This window comes from Chiloscyllium plagiosum, unplaced genomic scaffold (genome assembly GCF_037043375.1).
Source record: "Chiloscyllium plagiosum isolate Xiang-an unplaced genomic scaffold, Cpla_swu_hap1 HiC_scaffold_37, whole genome shotgun sequence".
Taxonomy (NCBI): Eukaryota; Metazoa; Chordata; class Chondrichthyes; order Orectolobiformes; family Hemiscylliidae; genus Chiloscyllium; species Chiloscyllium plagiosum.
The window spans coordinates 28,971,457-28,989,498 of NW_028270175.1; the positions used below are offsets into that span (position 1 = coordinate 28,971,457).

General features: G+C 40.0%; 1 protein-coding gene across 10 annotated transcripts in view; it reads right to left on the reverse strand.

The window, feature by feature from the left end:
• vps13d (vacuolar protein sorting 13 homolog D) overlaps positions 1-18,042 on the reverse strand; it is a 314,700-nt gene that overhangs the window by 232,567 nt on the left and 64,091 nt on the right. For all 10 annotated transcript variants that reach the window (XM_087980553.1, XM_043675642.2, XM_087980550.1 and 7 more), the window contains exons 21-23: positions 17,378-17,468; positions 6,631-6,757; positions 4,915-5,095 (exon numbers count right to left, since the gene is read on the reverse strand). In XM_087980553.1, coding sequence (XP_087836679.1) covers positions 4,915-5,095; positions 6,631-6,757; positions 17,378-17,468 — 399 coding nt within the window. The remainder of the gene's footprint in view (positions 1-4,914; positions 5,096-6,630; positions 6,758-17,377; positions 17,469-18,042) is intronic.

Sequence of the window (18,042 nt, forward strand, 5' to 3'; positions counted from 1 at the left end):
AATAGTAACCATAATGTTGGTTAAAGGATACAAGAAACAACATTGGATGTTTATGATTTTAAAAAAAGGCAGTGATTTTAATTAACAAATAAATTTGGAAAATCAGATTGACAATATTAGTATGGATGACGTGTTCACAGAATACTCTTGAGATAACTTCTTACAGCAGCACTTTTTGAAACCAATAGAGAATAGGTTATATTATTTTTGGCAATTGTAATAAAACAGGATTAACAAATGACCTGAATAAAGGCATCTTTAGGTAGCAGCAATCACAAAGTGATTGAATTTTACATCAGGTTTGAAAAGGAGAAGCGTAGGTCTAAGATTATTATTCAAAACTTAAATAAGGACATTTTTGTGGGCATGAAAGCTGAGCTAGCTGAAGTGAACTGGCATACTAGGATATGAGATAACTCAATATATAAGCAATGGCAGATATTTAAGGAGATATTTCAGTATATTCCTACTATAATGAAAAATTGCAAAGGGAGACCCCACATCAGTGGTTCATGAAAGTAAAGGAAAGCAAAGATGAGTGTCGGGTCAGATGATTGGTCAAAATATAAATAATGCACAGAATGACAAAAAGGTTAATCAGAAGAAATTACAGCATGAGATGAAGCTAGCTAGAAACGTAAAAATGGATAGTAAAAGTTTCCAGAGGTGAATAAAAAGCGAGTAAATAAAGTGAGTGTTGATTTTCTGGTGAGTGAGAATTGAAGTTATAGTACACAATAAGGAAATTGTGAATGAACATCACCAGGGAAGCAATCGTCAACAAACTGATTAAACCTAGGAGGATGAACTTCATCTTAGGGTCTTAAATGAGGAGTAGATGGATTTGCATTCTTTTTCCAAACTTTTCTAGATTCTGGAAAGATCCCATCAGACTGAAAAGAAGCAAACATAACTTCTCTCTTCAAGGAAAGAGACAGGTAGAAAGTAGGAAACAAACAACAGTTGGCTTGATGTCTGTCATGGGGAAAATTAGAATTGAGGAGTTTATAGATGGGGACTTGGAGAAATTCAAGATATTCTGAAAGAATCAACATGGTTACTGGCATTCTTTTAAGGAGTAGTATTGCTGTGGATGAATAGGGAAGCTTAATGACATACTGTATCGAGACCTCCAGGAAGTATTTGACAAAGTGTCACATAAAATGGTATTCCACAAAGTAAAAGCACATGGTACAGGAGGTAATATGAATTTTAAAAATCAGCTCACTGGCAGAAAAAAGAGCATGATAGATTTGCATTTTTCTGATTGACAGGTTAACACTTAGGCCCACAGGGTCTATGTGAGGCCTCAACATTAAACAATTTATGTCAGATACTTAGATGAGGGGAACAAAGGTATGGTAGCTAAATTAGCAGACACAAAGATAAGTAGGAAATTATGGTCGTGAAGAGGTTGCAGACTGATTTAATCAGGTTGACTGAGCTAATCAGGTTGACTGAGCAAGCAAAAATCTGGCAAAGGTCTAGGCAAGGCAATCAAAGGTTATCAGGAATACTATAGATGAGATTATGGAATTTGAAATACAAACAGATCAGCCAAGATCTTATTGAATGCTGGATCAAACTTGAGGGGTCAAATTGCCATATTCTGCTGCTAGGAGATAGTGAGGACTGCAGATGTGTGACAGAATGGATAAAGAGTTGGGCTGGAAAAAGCAGCATCTGGTTGAGGGGGGGGGGGGGCACGGTGGCTCAAAGGCTAGCACTGCTGCCTCACAGTGCCAGGGACCAGAGTTCAAGACCCACCTCGGGCAACTACCTGTGAGGAGTTTGCATATTCTCCCAGTGTCTGCGTGGATTTCGTCCAGGTGCTCTGCTTTCCGCACACAATCCAAAGATGTGCAGGTTAAGTGAATTGGCCATGCTAAATTGCCCATAATGTTACATGCAGTAGTCAGGGTAAATATAGGATAAGGGAATGGTTCTGGGTGGGTTATTCTTCGGAGGGTCGGTGTGGACTTGTTTCCATACTATAGGGAAGCTAATCTAAGGGAAAAGGGGAGTTGATGTTTTTGATCAGAATCTTTCAGCAGGACCTGATGAAAGGTTCTCAACTCCCCCTTCTCCTCTGATGCTGTTTGATCTGCTGTGCTTTTTCCAGCTCAACTCTTTATCCACCCTTATTCTGCTAATCATATATCCATATTTATAAGATGTGCAAAAACACAGCAATGTTACAGAGAATTGATCTGAAACTACTCCGCAGAACTAAAGATCATAAAGCAGTAAAATACTGATTTACTTCACAAAGGTTGGATTTATCTTGGAAACTGACTCATACTTTAAAAAATGCAAACTTACTTGGGTTGATTCCAAAGTAAAGGTCTGGAGCAAATTGTCATAAAAGAAAAACTGGTGCAGAGTAAAAGAAAATAGTACAATAGTCAAGAAGCTGAGAGCAGACTAATTCATCTCGTGATCCCAATGTCTCAACTATTTATTATTAAACTTGGCAGTTTGCTAAATACTTACTACGGCTTCATTTCATCAATAATTTCACAAATCCAGCAGTTCAACAACACAGTACATTCAGAATATTAGCCGGTATAACTTAATTTCATTTTACTGACCTCAATTTCCTAGTTGTCATCGGCTAAAACTAAACAAGTGGTTGGCAAACCAGACAAACCTGCCTGGCAATCTCTGTCACACAAGACAATTAATCAACCTATGAGATAGTCCTGTCAAGGTGACAGACCATAAGATATAGGATAAAGATTAGGCCATTTGGCCCATCAATTCTGCCCTGACATTCGATCATGGCTGATATGTTTCTCCACCCAATTCCTATGCCTTTGCCCTATAACCCTTGATCCCCTTACGAATTAAAAACCTCTCTGTCTTAAATAGACTCAATGACTTGGCCTCTTTGGTCTTCTGAGGCAATAAATTCCACAGATTCATCACCCTCCGAAATTCCTCATTATCTTAGTTCTAAAGGGATCGTCCCTTCATTCTGAGGCTGTGCATTCTGATCCTAGTCTCTCCTAATAATGGAAACATATTCACCTTGTCCACTCAATCCAGGTCCCTCAGTATTATGTAAATTTCATCGAGATCCCCTCATATCCTTTTAAACTCCATAAGTACACACCCGGAGTCCTCAACTGCTCCTCATATCACAAGCCTTTCATTCCTTGGATTCTTGTAAACCTCCTCTGGACCCCCTTCAATGTCACCACATCCCTTCTCAATCACAGGGCCAAAAAAGGCTCTCGATATACCAAATATGCTCTGACATGAGCTTGTTACAGCCTCAGTAGTACATCTCTGCTCTTGTATCCTTGCTCTCTTAAAATGATTGCAAACATTGCATTGCTTTCCTAAATGTCAACTGAACTTGCATGTTATCTTTCAGAGAATCCTGAACTAGGACTCTCAATTCCCTTTGCGCTTTAGATTTTCAAAACCTTTTCCCATTTAGAAAATAGTTTATGCTTCTATTCTCTCTACCAAAGTGCATAACCTCTCATTCTGCCACAGTGTATTCCAACAACCACTTCTTTGCCTACTCTCCTAGCCTGTCCAAATCCTCTGGCACCCTCCCCATTTCCTCAATACCTTTTCTCTTCACCTATGCTTGCGTCATCTGCAAACAAAGCAACAATGCCCTCAGTTATTTATCCAGAGTGTTAATGTGAATAAGATAGACCTCTACAGAACTCCAATAGGCACCAGTCTCCATGCTGAAAAAGACCCCTTTACCTCTATGTTCTACGTACTGCCAGTCAGCTAATTCTCCATCCACATTATTACCTTGTCCCTAACACCATGGGCTCTTAATTAGCAACTTCCTGTGTGGCACCTCAAAGGTATTCTGGATATTCAAATAGATCACATCCACTGGCTCTTCTTTGTCTAAATTGCTCAACACCTCCTCAAAGAATTCTAACAGATTTGTCAAGTATAACTTTCCTTTGACGAAGTCGTGCTGATTTGGCCCGTTTTACCATGCACTTCCAGGTACTCCGCAAACGCAATCTTATTAGTGAACTCTAAAATCTTACACATGACCAAGGTGAAGTTAACCGGCCTATAATTTCAGGTCTTCCTCCCTTCGCAAACGGGGGTGTTAAATTAGCTATTTTCCAGCCCTTTGGAACCCCTCTCTGACTCCTGCGATGCCTGCAAAGTTAGCATCAAGGCCTCCACAATCTCCTCTGCTGCTACTTCAGAATTCTGGGATGTAGTCCATCAGATGATTTATCCACTTTCAGATCTTTCAGCTTCCACAGCACCTTTTCCTTATTGATGGCAACTATACTCACCTCTGCCTCGTGACTTTCTTGAAATTCTGGTATGCTACTGGTGCTTCCACTGTGAAGACTGATGCAAAAACGGACCGTGATATGAAAGCTTTCAAACATTCTCACACCATACAATGACTGTCATAACATTTGGAGACAAAGACAAGAATCGTGTTTTTCTCAAAAGGCACAGCGAGAACTGCCTCAAAACTACTGAGACATACAACCTCCTGAACATAGCACAATTCTCTCAAACTGAAAACCTGAATAAAAAAAACAATTTAAAAAATGATGAATTATCAGCATACAGGTGCCATGACACAGAAACATTGGGATGGTATTCTATTTCCCTTTGATAAAACAGTGCATGCTGAATTCTTTAAGTATGCGAAATCGAGAAGAAATCCCAACTCTCAAAATGGCTTATATGATGTAGTAGTGTACAACGGAGTCATATAGATACCAGGGCTGTGCTGAGTGAATAGATATCACCTAACATAGCTGCTGCTGTATTGCAACAGGCTTCAGTGTCTTTGAACTGGAAAGGAAAGCAAGCTAGAATTAGTAAAAAGGATTCTGAATGGAGATCAAATTTCATGACCCCCTTATTGCTCAACACATAGTAGTAGGTAGGTAAATGTCTTACTGCTTGTCCCTCAATGGCTGCTCTCTGTCGCCCCAGTACATCCTGTAGCTGTGTAAAATGCTGAATAAAAGCCACCACCTCGGCTTGGAAGCGCTGGGTATGGACATACTGCACTGATGCCATTTGTAGGCTCACTCTCATGTCACAATCACGCTTAAGCTTCGGGTCTGGTCTGCCATACCTGGTTTCAGAGGAAAAGAATTGTCTTAATTAGCAATAACTTATAGTTGTTATTTCTCAAAAAAAGTTTGTCAACAGCAAGCCAATTTAGGAAACATTAGAATGACCAAACGAAAGGATAGTCTATAATGAGGGAAGAAGGTAGAGGTGGATGGACTTAACATTCCAGTGCTTGGATACTAGGTTGATGAAGGCACAGTAAGCAATTTTAGGATGAGGGAATGGGGTGTGCACTGGTGGCCAGACAGAGAGAGAAAAATTGAAAGTTTAGGAACATATGCACATGCTGGTAGATAATACAAAGAAAGGGAGGGGGTCAAGAGTGGGGACTGATTTGACCACAAGGATAATAAATTTAAATTTGAGGTCTTTAGAACCAATAACCAATGTAGTTCAGCAGGGACAGGGATGAGTGTACTTTGATACGAGATGGGATCAGGTCAATAATTTTAAATTCAGCTGTTGTTCATGATGGGAAATTAGGGGAACCTTGGGACAATTGAGTCTGGTGACAAGGCACAAATGAGGGTTTCATACAAAGTTAAAGAGGTAGAAGTAGACATTGAAATTGAAAGAATAATGACCAAAGTAGAAAATTAATAAACTTCAAAATGTAACAATGGAAAATTGTGTTATAAAAGCTTGCAGAGATGTGTTAAAATTTAGACCACCTTTCGCTAAAAGGATAGGAATAATTAACAAAGACGTCTACAGTTTAAACAATGTATAAATACCATTTGCACATCATGGCCTCAATATATCTCCCAATAGGTTCTCCAATGTAGGTGTGCCAAGTGATCAAAATTCCCTACATGCCCTTCATTGACAGACATCAAATAGAGGCTGCATACTTATTTATAAGCAGCAACAAAAAGATGGCAAATCACTATGGTCCTCCTTTAGGTGGTTTCCAGTATCCAAATGAAAAGTTAACAGTAGTCAGGTTTTGGAGTTCAAGGGCAGAGGCTACTTCAATGTAAGTGCGCAAGGTGTGGTAAACTAATAGAGAACTTACAAATGCAATATGAAACTCCATTTCACCTTTAATCTACATGTTTTACTTGGGGCAAAATAAAAGTTTAAGATCAGTAGCAGTTTTTTTAATATATGATAAGTCAATCAGGATTTAATAGCAGCTGTATTTTGTTCCCTCAAGCACACACACTTATTTCAGTCCTACACCTGCAACATATACTCTACATTTTTTTGTTGCCCGCAAAGTTTTGTAAGAATACTCTGCAGCAGAATGGAAAATGTTTCACTGGTAGCAACCTTCCTTTTATATCATTCTCTGTCAGGGACTCAAAGACTGAACGGATCTTTCAATCATGGATATATATGACAGGAATAATTTAAGTATCTATACTTTTATTCTTTCATTTTGTAGTTTTAGCATAAAAAATAAAATGTCAAATGCAACTGGAGATTTTTATTACCCCTCAATTTTATTTGCCTGAACCCAGAAAGAAGCATTTGCAGTATTTTATGGATAAAGTAGAAGTTAATAAAATATATTACACAGACACAAAGGCATACTTGTAAATGTTGAAGACGAGTGCCTCTTTGCCACTCGTGGTAAAACGCTCCCTGTACAGCTCTCCATGAGGTGTCAGATCACTGAGGGAAAGGCTTCCGAGACTGCCTTGCAGAGCAAAGTCCCCTTCTGCATGATATAAATGCATAATCACAATTAGCAATGCAGATACTGCCCCCTACGTGTTGACTAATAAAACAATTCAAAATAACACTTGAACAGCTTCAATTGTGTAGAAACAGAATGAGTGACCAGACACTTTGTACAATTCCATTCCATTATTCAAAATGCTTTCATTTTCAAAGTGTCAGCAAAATGTTCATAGAATACATTTCTCCCAGCTTCCTTCCCTCATAACTATCTAACATCATGTGTATTTAAGTAGTGCAGTTGCTCCACAAGGATGAACCACAAAGTCAACTCAGCAAACATTAAGAAATGTGAGCAATTTTCAGCACTTTTAAGCATTTTGTTTTTGGTTTGAAAGCAATTTTCCTCCCAGGTAGCCCTCAGGTAGGATGAATGAATCACCTTCACTCAGTACTACCAAATAGTAACAAAGTAGAGTCTAATATTTAATGATTTGATTTATTGTCACATGTACCTAAGTACATGCTTGCAAGCAGAACAAGCAGATCATAGTAAGCAAGGGTATACAGATCATTGGGTGAAAAAGTTTAGACTGAGGGATACAGCATACACCGCACAGGAAGAGTGTGAAGCAAGATCAACATTATTTGAAGTTAGAGTGTCCATTCATCAGTCTAATAAAGGCAGGGAAGAAACTTTTCTTGGACCTGTTGGTGCATGTGTCCAAACATCTGAATCTTCTGCCTGATTGAAGGGGATGTAAGAGAGCGTTACCAGAATGGGAGAAGCCTTTGATGATGTTGGCAGCCTTTCTGCTGCAACGAGAGGTGCAAATGGAGTCCATGGATGGAAGGTTGGCTTCCATGATGATCTGGACTGTGCACACAAGCCTCTGCAGTTTCTTACGGTCCTGGACAGAGCAGTTACCATACCAGGCAATATGCACCCAGATAGTATGCTTTCTATGCTGCATCCGTAAAAGTTGGTGAGGGTCCTTATGGACATGTTGAATTTTCAAAGCCACCTGAGGAAGAAGATCGTAAAACACAGAATTTATAGCAAATGTTTACAGTGTGATGCAACTGAAATGATATAATGAAAAAGACCTGGATTGTTTGTTAAGTCTCTGATCTTTTAGAATGACCATGCTGGTTTTAGTTCTTTCATATGTAAATCCCAGAACTTTTTTTTAAAAAATTACATTAAAACAAGTTTTAAAAAACAATCCAGGTCTTTTTCAATATATAATTTCAGTTGCATCATACTGTAAACTTTTGCTATAAATTCTGTGTCTTAAGATCTTACACTCCACAACCACCTAAAGGAGCAGAACTTCGAAATGTACAAATAAACCTGTTGGACTATAACCTGGTGTTGAGAGATTTTTAACTTTGTCCACCCCAGACCAACACTGGCACCTCCAAATCATAAGGAAGAGGAGGCAGTGTTGCGCCTTCTTGACTGTCATATCTATGTGGAAAGTTCAAGACAGGTTGTCGGTTATCTCCACTCCGAGGAACTTGCTGCTCTCAACCTCCGCTCCTTTGATGCAGATGGGAGCATGCTCTCCTTCCTTTCTTAAGTCAAGGTTCAGTTTTTCTGTTTTGCTGACATTGAGAGAGAGGTTGTTATCACTGTACCATGTCACCAAGCTCTCTATCTCCAATCTGACTCATCATTGTTTGATATCCATTCTATCATGGTGGTGTCATCAGCAAACCTGTAGATGGTGTTCGTTTGGAATTTGGTTACATAGTCGTGAATGTACAGGGAATACATTAGGGGGCTGAGAATACAACCTTAGGGGGGGGTCTAGTGTTGAGTGTTATTGTGGATCAGGTGCAGTTGTCTATCGTCGCTGATTACGGTCTATGGGTCAGGAAACTGAGGATCCAGTTGCAGAGGGTGGAATTGAGACCTAGCTCGGAGTTTTGAGATCAGTCTGGAGGGGATTATGTTGTTGAAAGTGGAGCTGTAGCTGATGAGCAGGAGTGTGAAGTAAATGTCCTTGTTATCGAGATGTTCCAGGGATGAGTGTAGGGTTAGTGAAATGGTGTCCACAGTGGACCTGTTATGCCTGTAGGCAAATTGCAGGGGATCAAGGCAGGCTGGGACGCTACAGTTGATGTGGGCCATGACCAGCCTCTCAAAGCACTGCATGATTATAGAGGACAGAGCTACTGAGCAGTAGTCATAAGGGCACTTTGCATATGCTTTCTTAGATACTGGGACGATGGTGGTCTTCTTGAAGCAGGTGGGGACTTTGGCTTGTAGGAGGGAGTGGTTGAAGATGTCAGTGAACACTCCGGTCCGCTCAGGATTTAAGTCCACGGCCGTGGACTCTGTCCAGGCCCAGTGCTTTCCGTGGGCTGACTCTTCATTTTACTCTGAATGAAGTAAGAGATTTAAATTTTGTCCACCATTCTATGGTAGTTCAACACTGCATAATACGACCAATTCTGAAGTGATAAATTATGGTTACAATAGTTTGAACACATCAGTCATACGGTCGGAGTTAACAATGGAACACTGATACTGATTGTAGTGCAACATTGTACACACAGTTTGCTACAGAATATTAATCAAGTAATTTCAATGAATTTGCTACAATCAGATAAAATGTTTTCAGTTATTAGCCAGGCAAAAGGAGAAGACTTTTATACAGTGCTTTATCATTTCTCAGAAACCTATGAAAATAGTTAATTTAACAATTAATTACCTGCTTGTACATAGAGCAGGACAAAGAAATAAATGGCCAATTAACATGTTTTTGCTCATATTAAATAATGAAGAAAGGTGGCCAGGGTGCCACAGCATTAGCGAGTTTTGAGAACATTTGTAGCTTAGGTTGAAGTTCTGGATGTAGGTTTGCTCACTGAGTTGGAAAGTTCATTTCCAGACGTTTCATCACCATACGAGGTAACATCTTCAGTGGGGCTCCAGGTGAAGCACTGCTGATAATTCCTGATTTCTATTTATGTTTGGGTTTCTTTGAGTTGGGTGATGCCATTTCCAGTGGTGACGTCATTTCCTGTGGTGATGTCATTTCCTGATCTAGAACAGGAAATTATACCACCAACCCAATAAATCCAAACATTTCAATAGAAAACAGGAATTATCAGCAGTGTTTTTCCTGGAGGCCCACTGAATATGCCATGGTATCAAACCACAAGCCTCAGTAACATAATGGGGGCGGGGGATGAAATGAACAGCTATCCAACAGATTGGGTCATAACATCATCACAACAACGTGGCTGGCTGCTATTGTCAAAGGCCTCTTACTAGATCACCAAAGCTGCTGAACCTCCTCAGGGAGGTGCTCTGATCATCAATTACTTCAACAATGACTTTCCATAAGGTTAGGAGTGGAGCTACTCACTAATAACTCAAGGTTCAAATCTCTGATAACAAAGCAGCACATGCCAGCATATGGAAGAACCCAGCTAATGTCCAGACTGACATGCACTACATAACATTCACACCAAGTAAGTGGTGGGCAATGATTATTTGAAAAGAAAATCCACCTATATTCTCCAACCTTCACACCATCAATGCAAATTTTCCCACCAGTAACACTTTAGGAGTCACTGCTGCCAGAAACAGAATATTAGACATTTTAAAACTGGGGCTAAAATTAAAGAGAGATTAGATGCTCTTAGATATTCAATACTACACAGAAAAGACCAGTTTTCTTTTTTGGTGCTCCTCTACTACTGGCCATTGATCTATAAAATGTATTGCAACAACTTCAAACAGTGCCCGTCCCTGCGACCCCATCACCAAGATGGCCAAAAGCTGCAGTTATAATGGGGATACCAATACCTCCAACAGGCAAATCTTGACTTGGAAATAGAGCATGACTTCTCTATTACCACAGAATATGATTTCTGTAATTCCCATAAATTCATTGTGGAGATATAAGAACAAATAGTTCAAGGAGGCAGTCCTCCAACAACTTGCTGGGCAAGTAAGGAAATCCAGAAATGATAGGATTCAGAAAACTTTTTCAAAACATGTCAAACTTAGCATTCAGCCTTGCATATTGACTGAAATGCTATTATTAACATTTCAAAGAAACGCATGCATTGAATGTGTAATGAAGCATTTCAAAATTTTTCAATCTAGGGGACAAAGATACCCTAAATGCTCCAGTAACAGTCGAATGTTTTGGACTACTTTATAAGGTTAAATTTATACGGTCAACTATTACATGGATACCACTTTTGAGGGGCTAAAGTTGATGCCCGTTAAAATTCATGCCGTATTAGCAGAAACCCAACTGATCTCTAAACGAATGAAGGGAAAAAAAAACAAATTATGGTAATTCTGAAAACCTGGAGCGGAAGACAACAGCCAGCAGACTGGAAGACCAGGAGCGGCGCAGAACAACCAGCAGACTGACTCATAAATGTTGATCTGTTTATCACTGAAGAACTAGGGTCGACTTTTACACAAGATACATGGAAAATTCAAGGTAATTTGGCCAAAACTAGCGGGTCAACTTTTATATGAGATTGACTATTACTCAAGTATATATGGTAGATAGGAAAGGATCCTTAGACAACACCTTCCAAACCTACGGTCACTTCCATCTAGAAGGACATGGGCAGCAGATACATGGGAGCATCACCGCGTGCCAGTTCCCCTCCAAGCCTTTCACAATCTGAACGTGGAAATATTTCTTTAGTCCTGCACTGTCCCTAACGAAATTGTGGGCCCATCTAAACCACCTGGACTGCAGTGGTTCAAGAAGCAGCCACCTTCTGAAGTGCAACTAAGGATGGGCAATAAATGCTGGTCCAGCCAATGATGGCCGTGTCCCCCAAGTGAATAGGAAAAAAACAACTCCCAATCTTGTACAAGCTGACTGTTTTTGTTGAGGTTTCTACAATGAAACATCTATTTAAGGAGTAAGTTGGTTAAACATTCAGAACTGGGTAAACTAACTGGTAGATTAGAGTTTGCACATTCTCCTTATGTCGGCATAGGTTTCCTCCCACAGTGTGCAAGTTAGGTGGACTGGCTGTGCCAAATTGCCCATAGTGTCCAGGGACATCCAGGCTAGTTGGATTAGTCATGAGAAATGCAGGGTTACAGGGTAGTGGGTGTGGGTCTGGGTGGGATGCACTTTGGTGGGTCGGTGTGAACCTGATGGGCCGAATGGCCTGCTTCCACGCTGTACAAAATCTATGAATCAATGAAAATACAAGCACAAAACCTCCAATAACAATAACTGATATAACTAACAATCTTATGTTTTCATAGAACTAATTTTGAGAATAATAAACAGGTTGTACAGCACTTAGGGCATTTGGAAGTCATGATAACGTACAGAAAAACCTCAATTATCCGAATGAGATGGGTGGAGAGTATTTTGTCCGGATAACTGATCTGATTGTAAAAAAAGGAAGCCATACTGAACATAATTACGTAAAAAAGCATGTTTATAGAATTTTTATTTCATTCAATCAATAAAATGTGAACAAACACTGGATATTGCTTAAAAATTCATGATATTTTACAAATAAAATCATTTTTTGGCTAGAGTTTGACTGAAGTCTGTGAAACCTTTCGCTGACAGATGTTGTGAAACTTGAAAAGGTTCAGAAAAGATTTACAAGGGTTGGAGGATTTGAGCTATAGGGAGAGATTAGATTAGATTCCTTACAGTGTGGAAACAGGCCCTTCAGCCCAACAAGCCCACACTGACCCTCCGAAGAATAACCCACCCAGACCCATTCCCCTACATTTACCCCTTCACTTAACACTACGGGCAATTTAGCATGGTCAATTCACCTAACCTGCACATTTTTGGACTGTGGGAGGAAACCGGAGCACCCAGAGGAAACCCACGCAGACACGGGGAGGATGTGCAAACTCCACACAGAGAGTCGCCTGAGGCGGGAATTGAACCCGGGTCTCTGGCACTGTGAGGCAGCAGTGCTAACCACTGAGCCACCGTGCTGCCCTAACAGAGAGGTTGAATAGGCTAGGACTGTTTTCCCTGCATTAGAAGCTGATGGGTGACTTTATAGAGGTTTATAAAATCATGAGGGGCATGGATAGGATAAATAGACAAAGTCTTTTTCCTGGGGTGGGGGAGTCCAGAACTAGAGGGCATAGGTTTACGGTGAGAGGGGAAAGATATAAAAGGGGCAATCTTTTCACACAGAGGGTGGTACATGTATGGAATGAGCTGCCAGAGGAAGTGGTGGAAGCTAGTACAACTGCAACATTTAAAAGGCATCTGAATGGGTATATGAATAGGTAGGGTTTGGAGGGATATGGGCCAGGTGCTGGCAGGTGGGACTAGATTGGGTTGGGGTATCTGGTCAGCATGGACGAGTTGGACAGAAGGGTCTGTTTCCATGCTGTACATCTCTATGACAGTTTCCTCGGTTTTATCCCGGTCCTTGGCAGCAGCCGACATCTTTCTGCTTGGTGTCATCCCACCGTCCAGACTAACCAAGTGTTGTCCCTCCCTTCTCAGCAACCGCAGGGCCCTTAGAGACAGACAGACAGAGAGAGAGAGAAAGAAAGAAAGAAAGGAGAGAGAGAGAGAGATTTTTTTCTGCTGACTTTAGTTTACGTCCTCTCATCATTTTTTTTTAAAAGGGAGAATGTTTCCCTCATGTTTCCTCCCGTCAGGTTTTCCTCCTGTTTCTTTCCACGTGTGCTAGCTCACTACAATTTGCTCTCTCCATTAAAAAAAAGTTAAATTAATTTTCGTGTCAGCTGAAAGATAATGAACTATATTTTGTTTGGAAAAAAAGTCATCATGGGATAACTGGAGGAAAAAGCAACAGAAACGATAAGTGCAAACGCATGTTTTGACTTAACTCTCTGGAGAATGAGCTGAGGAAAAAAATTGTTGGGTTTGCAAAACGGAGCGGGTCAATGTTGAAGGAGAATCTTGCTGTTAGAGAACACAGCTCAGGCTTGCACATATGTTGTTCTTGTGTGTTCACAATCACAAACCTTTTTCCTCAGGGAGAATAAGTATCGGACAGCATTTTTATAACAAGTGTAAGACTTAACTCTAACGTCATGTCTCATTAGAGTTTGAAGTTAAATATTTATTAAAGCATATTTGCATCTATATTCCTATTCAAATTTACAAAATGACACATTAAATGAATGAAGAATTGAATTTTCCTACTTCAATTGAAATGCATGTACAGGGACCATGAGATTTTGTTTGGATAATCCGAAATTCGGATAAACGAGGTTCTTCTGTAATTAGTTCTAGGCTGCTCAATTGAAATTAAAGCCAAGTAGTTGGGTGACACCTAGTGGTAGAACTCCACTTTTTAAAATGCGTACTGTGAACAGATAAATCTTATTGTAGAGTTAACAATCACACAACACAGGTTATAGTCCAACAAGTTTATTTGGAAGCACCAGCTTTCGGAGTGCTGCTCCTTCGTCAGGTAGCTGTGAGACAGGATCATAAGACAGAATTTATAGCAAAAGATTACAGCGTCATGCAACTGAAATGATATTATTGCATGACACTGTAATCTTTTGCTATAAATTCTGTGTCTTATGATCCTGTCCCACAGCTACCTGATGAAGGACTAGTGCTCCGAAAGCTAGTACTTCCAAATAAACCCTTTGGACTATAACCTGGTGTTGTGTGATTTTTAACTTTGTCCACCACAGTCCAAAACAGTCTCCTCCAAATTATTGTAAAGTCACTGGGTGTATGAGCCGCAGGGCACTCCTCGGGAAGACTACAAAGCTTTTTTGACATCAATGTGCTTGCAGTGATAGTAATGCACATTTTAGGTGATCTCTTTTAGTCAGCTGAATGGAGTGAACAAAGAAGTAACTAATAAATAGTTTGGTGAATGCAGGTCAAAATGATCATGTTTCAGGCATACTTATCCTCCTGGCACCAGTCTGGTAGATGTCTTGCTGAAACTTCCTTGAATGGGTGCAGAAATAGCCTGTCCTTTGTCAGTTCTGATTTGAGGCCATATGCCTCCCATTTTAATTTGGGAATATAGTTGCTTTGGTTATATTGGTTGTGGAGAAGAATGCTCTCTGTCACTGGAGGTTTGGGTTGAGGACAGACTGCAGTGACAATAAAGGCAGAGTCTTTTTCTCAAAATTATTTTAAAAATAGAACAATAGGAGATGGATCATTTACAATGCACAGTGTGCAAGTCCAAAACAGCTAGAGCATGACTCAAAACAGACACACACATCTACAAAAACACCCATCTCACATATAATCACAGATGTTTGAAATAAGGATGATGGTCATTCTGCCCATCAGACCTATGCGAAAGTGATTCAAAATTTCTCTTAATTCTGTATCTTTTCTTTTTTCTTCCAAAGCCCCCGCATCTCCCTGATTCCAAATATTTATCCAATTTTCCTTAAGGGATTCAGTAACTGCTACCTAATTTACTCTGTTGTAACAAATTGCATATCCCAACAGCACATTACATAAAAATAAATTCTTAAACTCCTTGGTCGCTATCTTCAATTAATACTCAAACCAGCAAAATAGTCTTTATTATCTCATGCATTCCCATAACCTTTATTAATTTTGATATTTTATCATGAACACTTTATGCTCTTATTTTACTATCCCTTCTCTAAAAGATCACCTAAAACTGCATCCAGCATTATTCGCACAAAGATCACAAAATATGCAGAGTTTATAAGTAAAAGACCTGACTTGGTTGAGGCACTCCCATCTCTGGGCACAAGTTCATTTCATTATGTACAGTTCCAGTCACCAAACTACCAAAAGGAGGTGGATGCTTTGGAAAGGGTACTGAAAATGGTTAACAGGATGTTGCCTGGTATGGGGGATTTTAGCTATGAAGAAAGGTTGGATAGATTGGGTTTGTTTTCACTCGAATGCAGGCGGTTGAGGAGTGACCTGACATAAGTTTATAAGATTGTGAATGGCACAAATACAGTGGAAAGTATGAGGCTTTTTCTCAGAGTGGAGGTCAATTACTAGGTTTTTGGGGTGGGGGTGGTTGAGTTTAAAAGAGATGCATAAGGAAAGTTTTCCACATAAAGAGAGTAGTGAATGCCTGGAACGTGCTGCCAGAGGTGGTGGTGGAAGCAAACACAATAAAGGCTTTCAATCAGATTCCCTACAGCGTGCAAACAGGCCCTTTGGCCTAACCAGTCCATACCGACCCTCCAAAGAGTAACCCACCCAGACCCATTTTCCCTCTGACTAATGCACCTAACACTAAGGGCAATTTAGCATGACCAATTCACCTAACCTGCACATCTTTGGACTGTGGGAGGAAACTGGAGCATCCGGAGGAAACCCACGCAGACACGGGGAGAATGTGCAAACTCCACACAGACAGTTGCCCGAGGCTGGAATCGAACCTGGGACCCTGGGTGCTGTGAGGCAGCAGTGCTAACCACTGAGTCACCAGGATGAATACATGAATAGTAAGGGAATAGAGGAATATGGATACTGTAAGTGAAGACAGTTTTAATATAGGTGGGCAAAATGTGTCAGCGCAGGCTTGGAGGGCCCAAGGGTCTGTTCCTGTGCTGTATTCTCCAACTCCATAATTTGCACACAAACTTCAAGGCTATCATGTCAGTGCACTACTGAGGGAATGCGACAATGCTGAAGGTGATGCTATCTGGATGTGACATCAAACTTCATCTGCCTGCTAAAGGAGAGGTTTCATGGCACTATTCTGAAGAACAGCAGGAGAATTATCCTTTTTATTACCTCCATTCAACAAAACAAAATCAGATTACCTGGTCATTACCACACTTGCTTGTTGGATCTTGCTGTGCACAAAATGATAGTAGCACTTTCAACATCATAGCATTGACATGACAGCTAATAAAATGCTTCTGGAAATGCTTTGGATGATAATGGTGATCACGGAAGGCACTATACAATTGCAGGTCCTCCTATTTGCTGTTGTACTCTACATATCTATTTTTTAAAAACTCATATTGTCAACTTTCAGTCCACTGCTCATTCTGCCATCAACCTTTCTGCAATCCATGCAACTTCATTTCATTCTTGCCTGTCAACCAATTTTCTATATGTGCTGTAAGATCCTATGATTCTGTAGCAGTACAAAAAAAAGAGAACATGCACCCATGTATGAGCTTTTCTGCAGAGCAATAGATTTTGTCTCACACATCAGCCTCTTCTCCATAACCCCAAATACTAGTTCTCTTTATTGCCAATGGACTTTACAGAAGTTCATGTGAACTTCCATCTATACCACTGATTCAGGTAGTGTGTTCCTGTCAACTCTTAAAAAACCTCATTTCCCTATTAATTCTTTCAACAATTATGTGAAATCACAAACACGAGATTTTCTTTTATTGTTGCTAGTGCTCATGTTCCACATGAAACATTGGGGTTTATAGTGGGTCCCTTACAGCAGCTGGTGGATTAAGTTGAAAATAGATGGGTACTTTATTTATGCCCTTGGAAAGCATGGTAGACTACAATGTCAAACCTTGATGTACCAAATTTTGCAGTTACATACTTTACTTGCGGTTTTAAAAACACCTGTAAAGAGAAACTGTGCATGTTAGAGGTTCTTCAAATATACCTTCCATCCTAACACGTGCATATTTCACCCAAAATTCATGTTTTTATACTATACTGCTGCAAAACTTTTAGTACAGAATAGAACTCACCAATCAGTGCAAGATGTGCTGACAGTTTAGACACATTAGCTTTGGCAAGTTCATTTGTCTTCTTATTCAACACCAGAGACAGGGAGTGAACCTGAGAGGAAAACAAATTCAGTCCATAGGATAAGTGCAAAGATTTCCGAGCTATTGTCTTTGGAGACCACACTTGAATGTAGATGATGTTATTAATTTGATCAAAAAATCATTGTCTTCAACGAACATATTCAGTTTCTGATTAAGTTGTTAATTAGACAGCTTTTCAAACAGACCCATCAAAATCAAGCAGGGCAGGGAACAATTAAAAAACAGAAAGCCTGGAAAACCCAAGCATGTCAAGATCCACATTTTCAGGACTTAGGGGGCTACAGGTTGTACACTACTGAAGTAGCAAATCAGTCAGAGCTAAAACTCTAAAGATATCACAACAAGTGATATAGAATTATACAATGTGACTGGGAAAAGCAGCCGGAAAGGACAAGTGTTATATCAACCTCAAACCTTGGTAAACATGACTGCAATGATTGCTAAGTCTTCTGAACAAATTAAAATCCCTGGCGTTTGTTTAACCCACTGGGGCATTTGCAACCTTTAAAATATTTTAGGAAACATTATGCAAGATGCAATGATTGGATCTGACACCACATTTATGGGTAGGATAGAATCTCAGA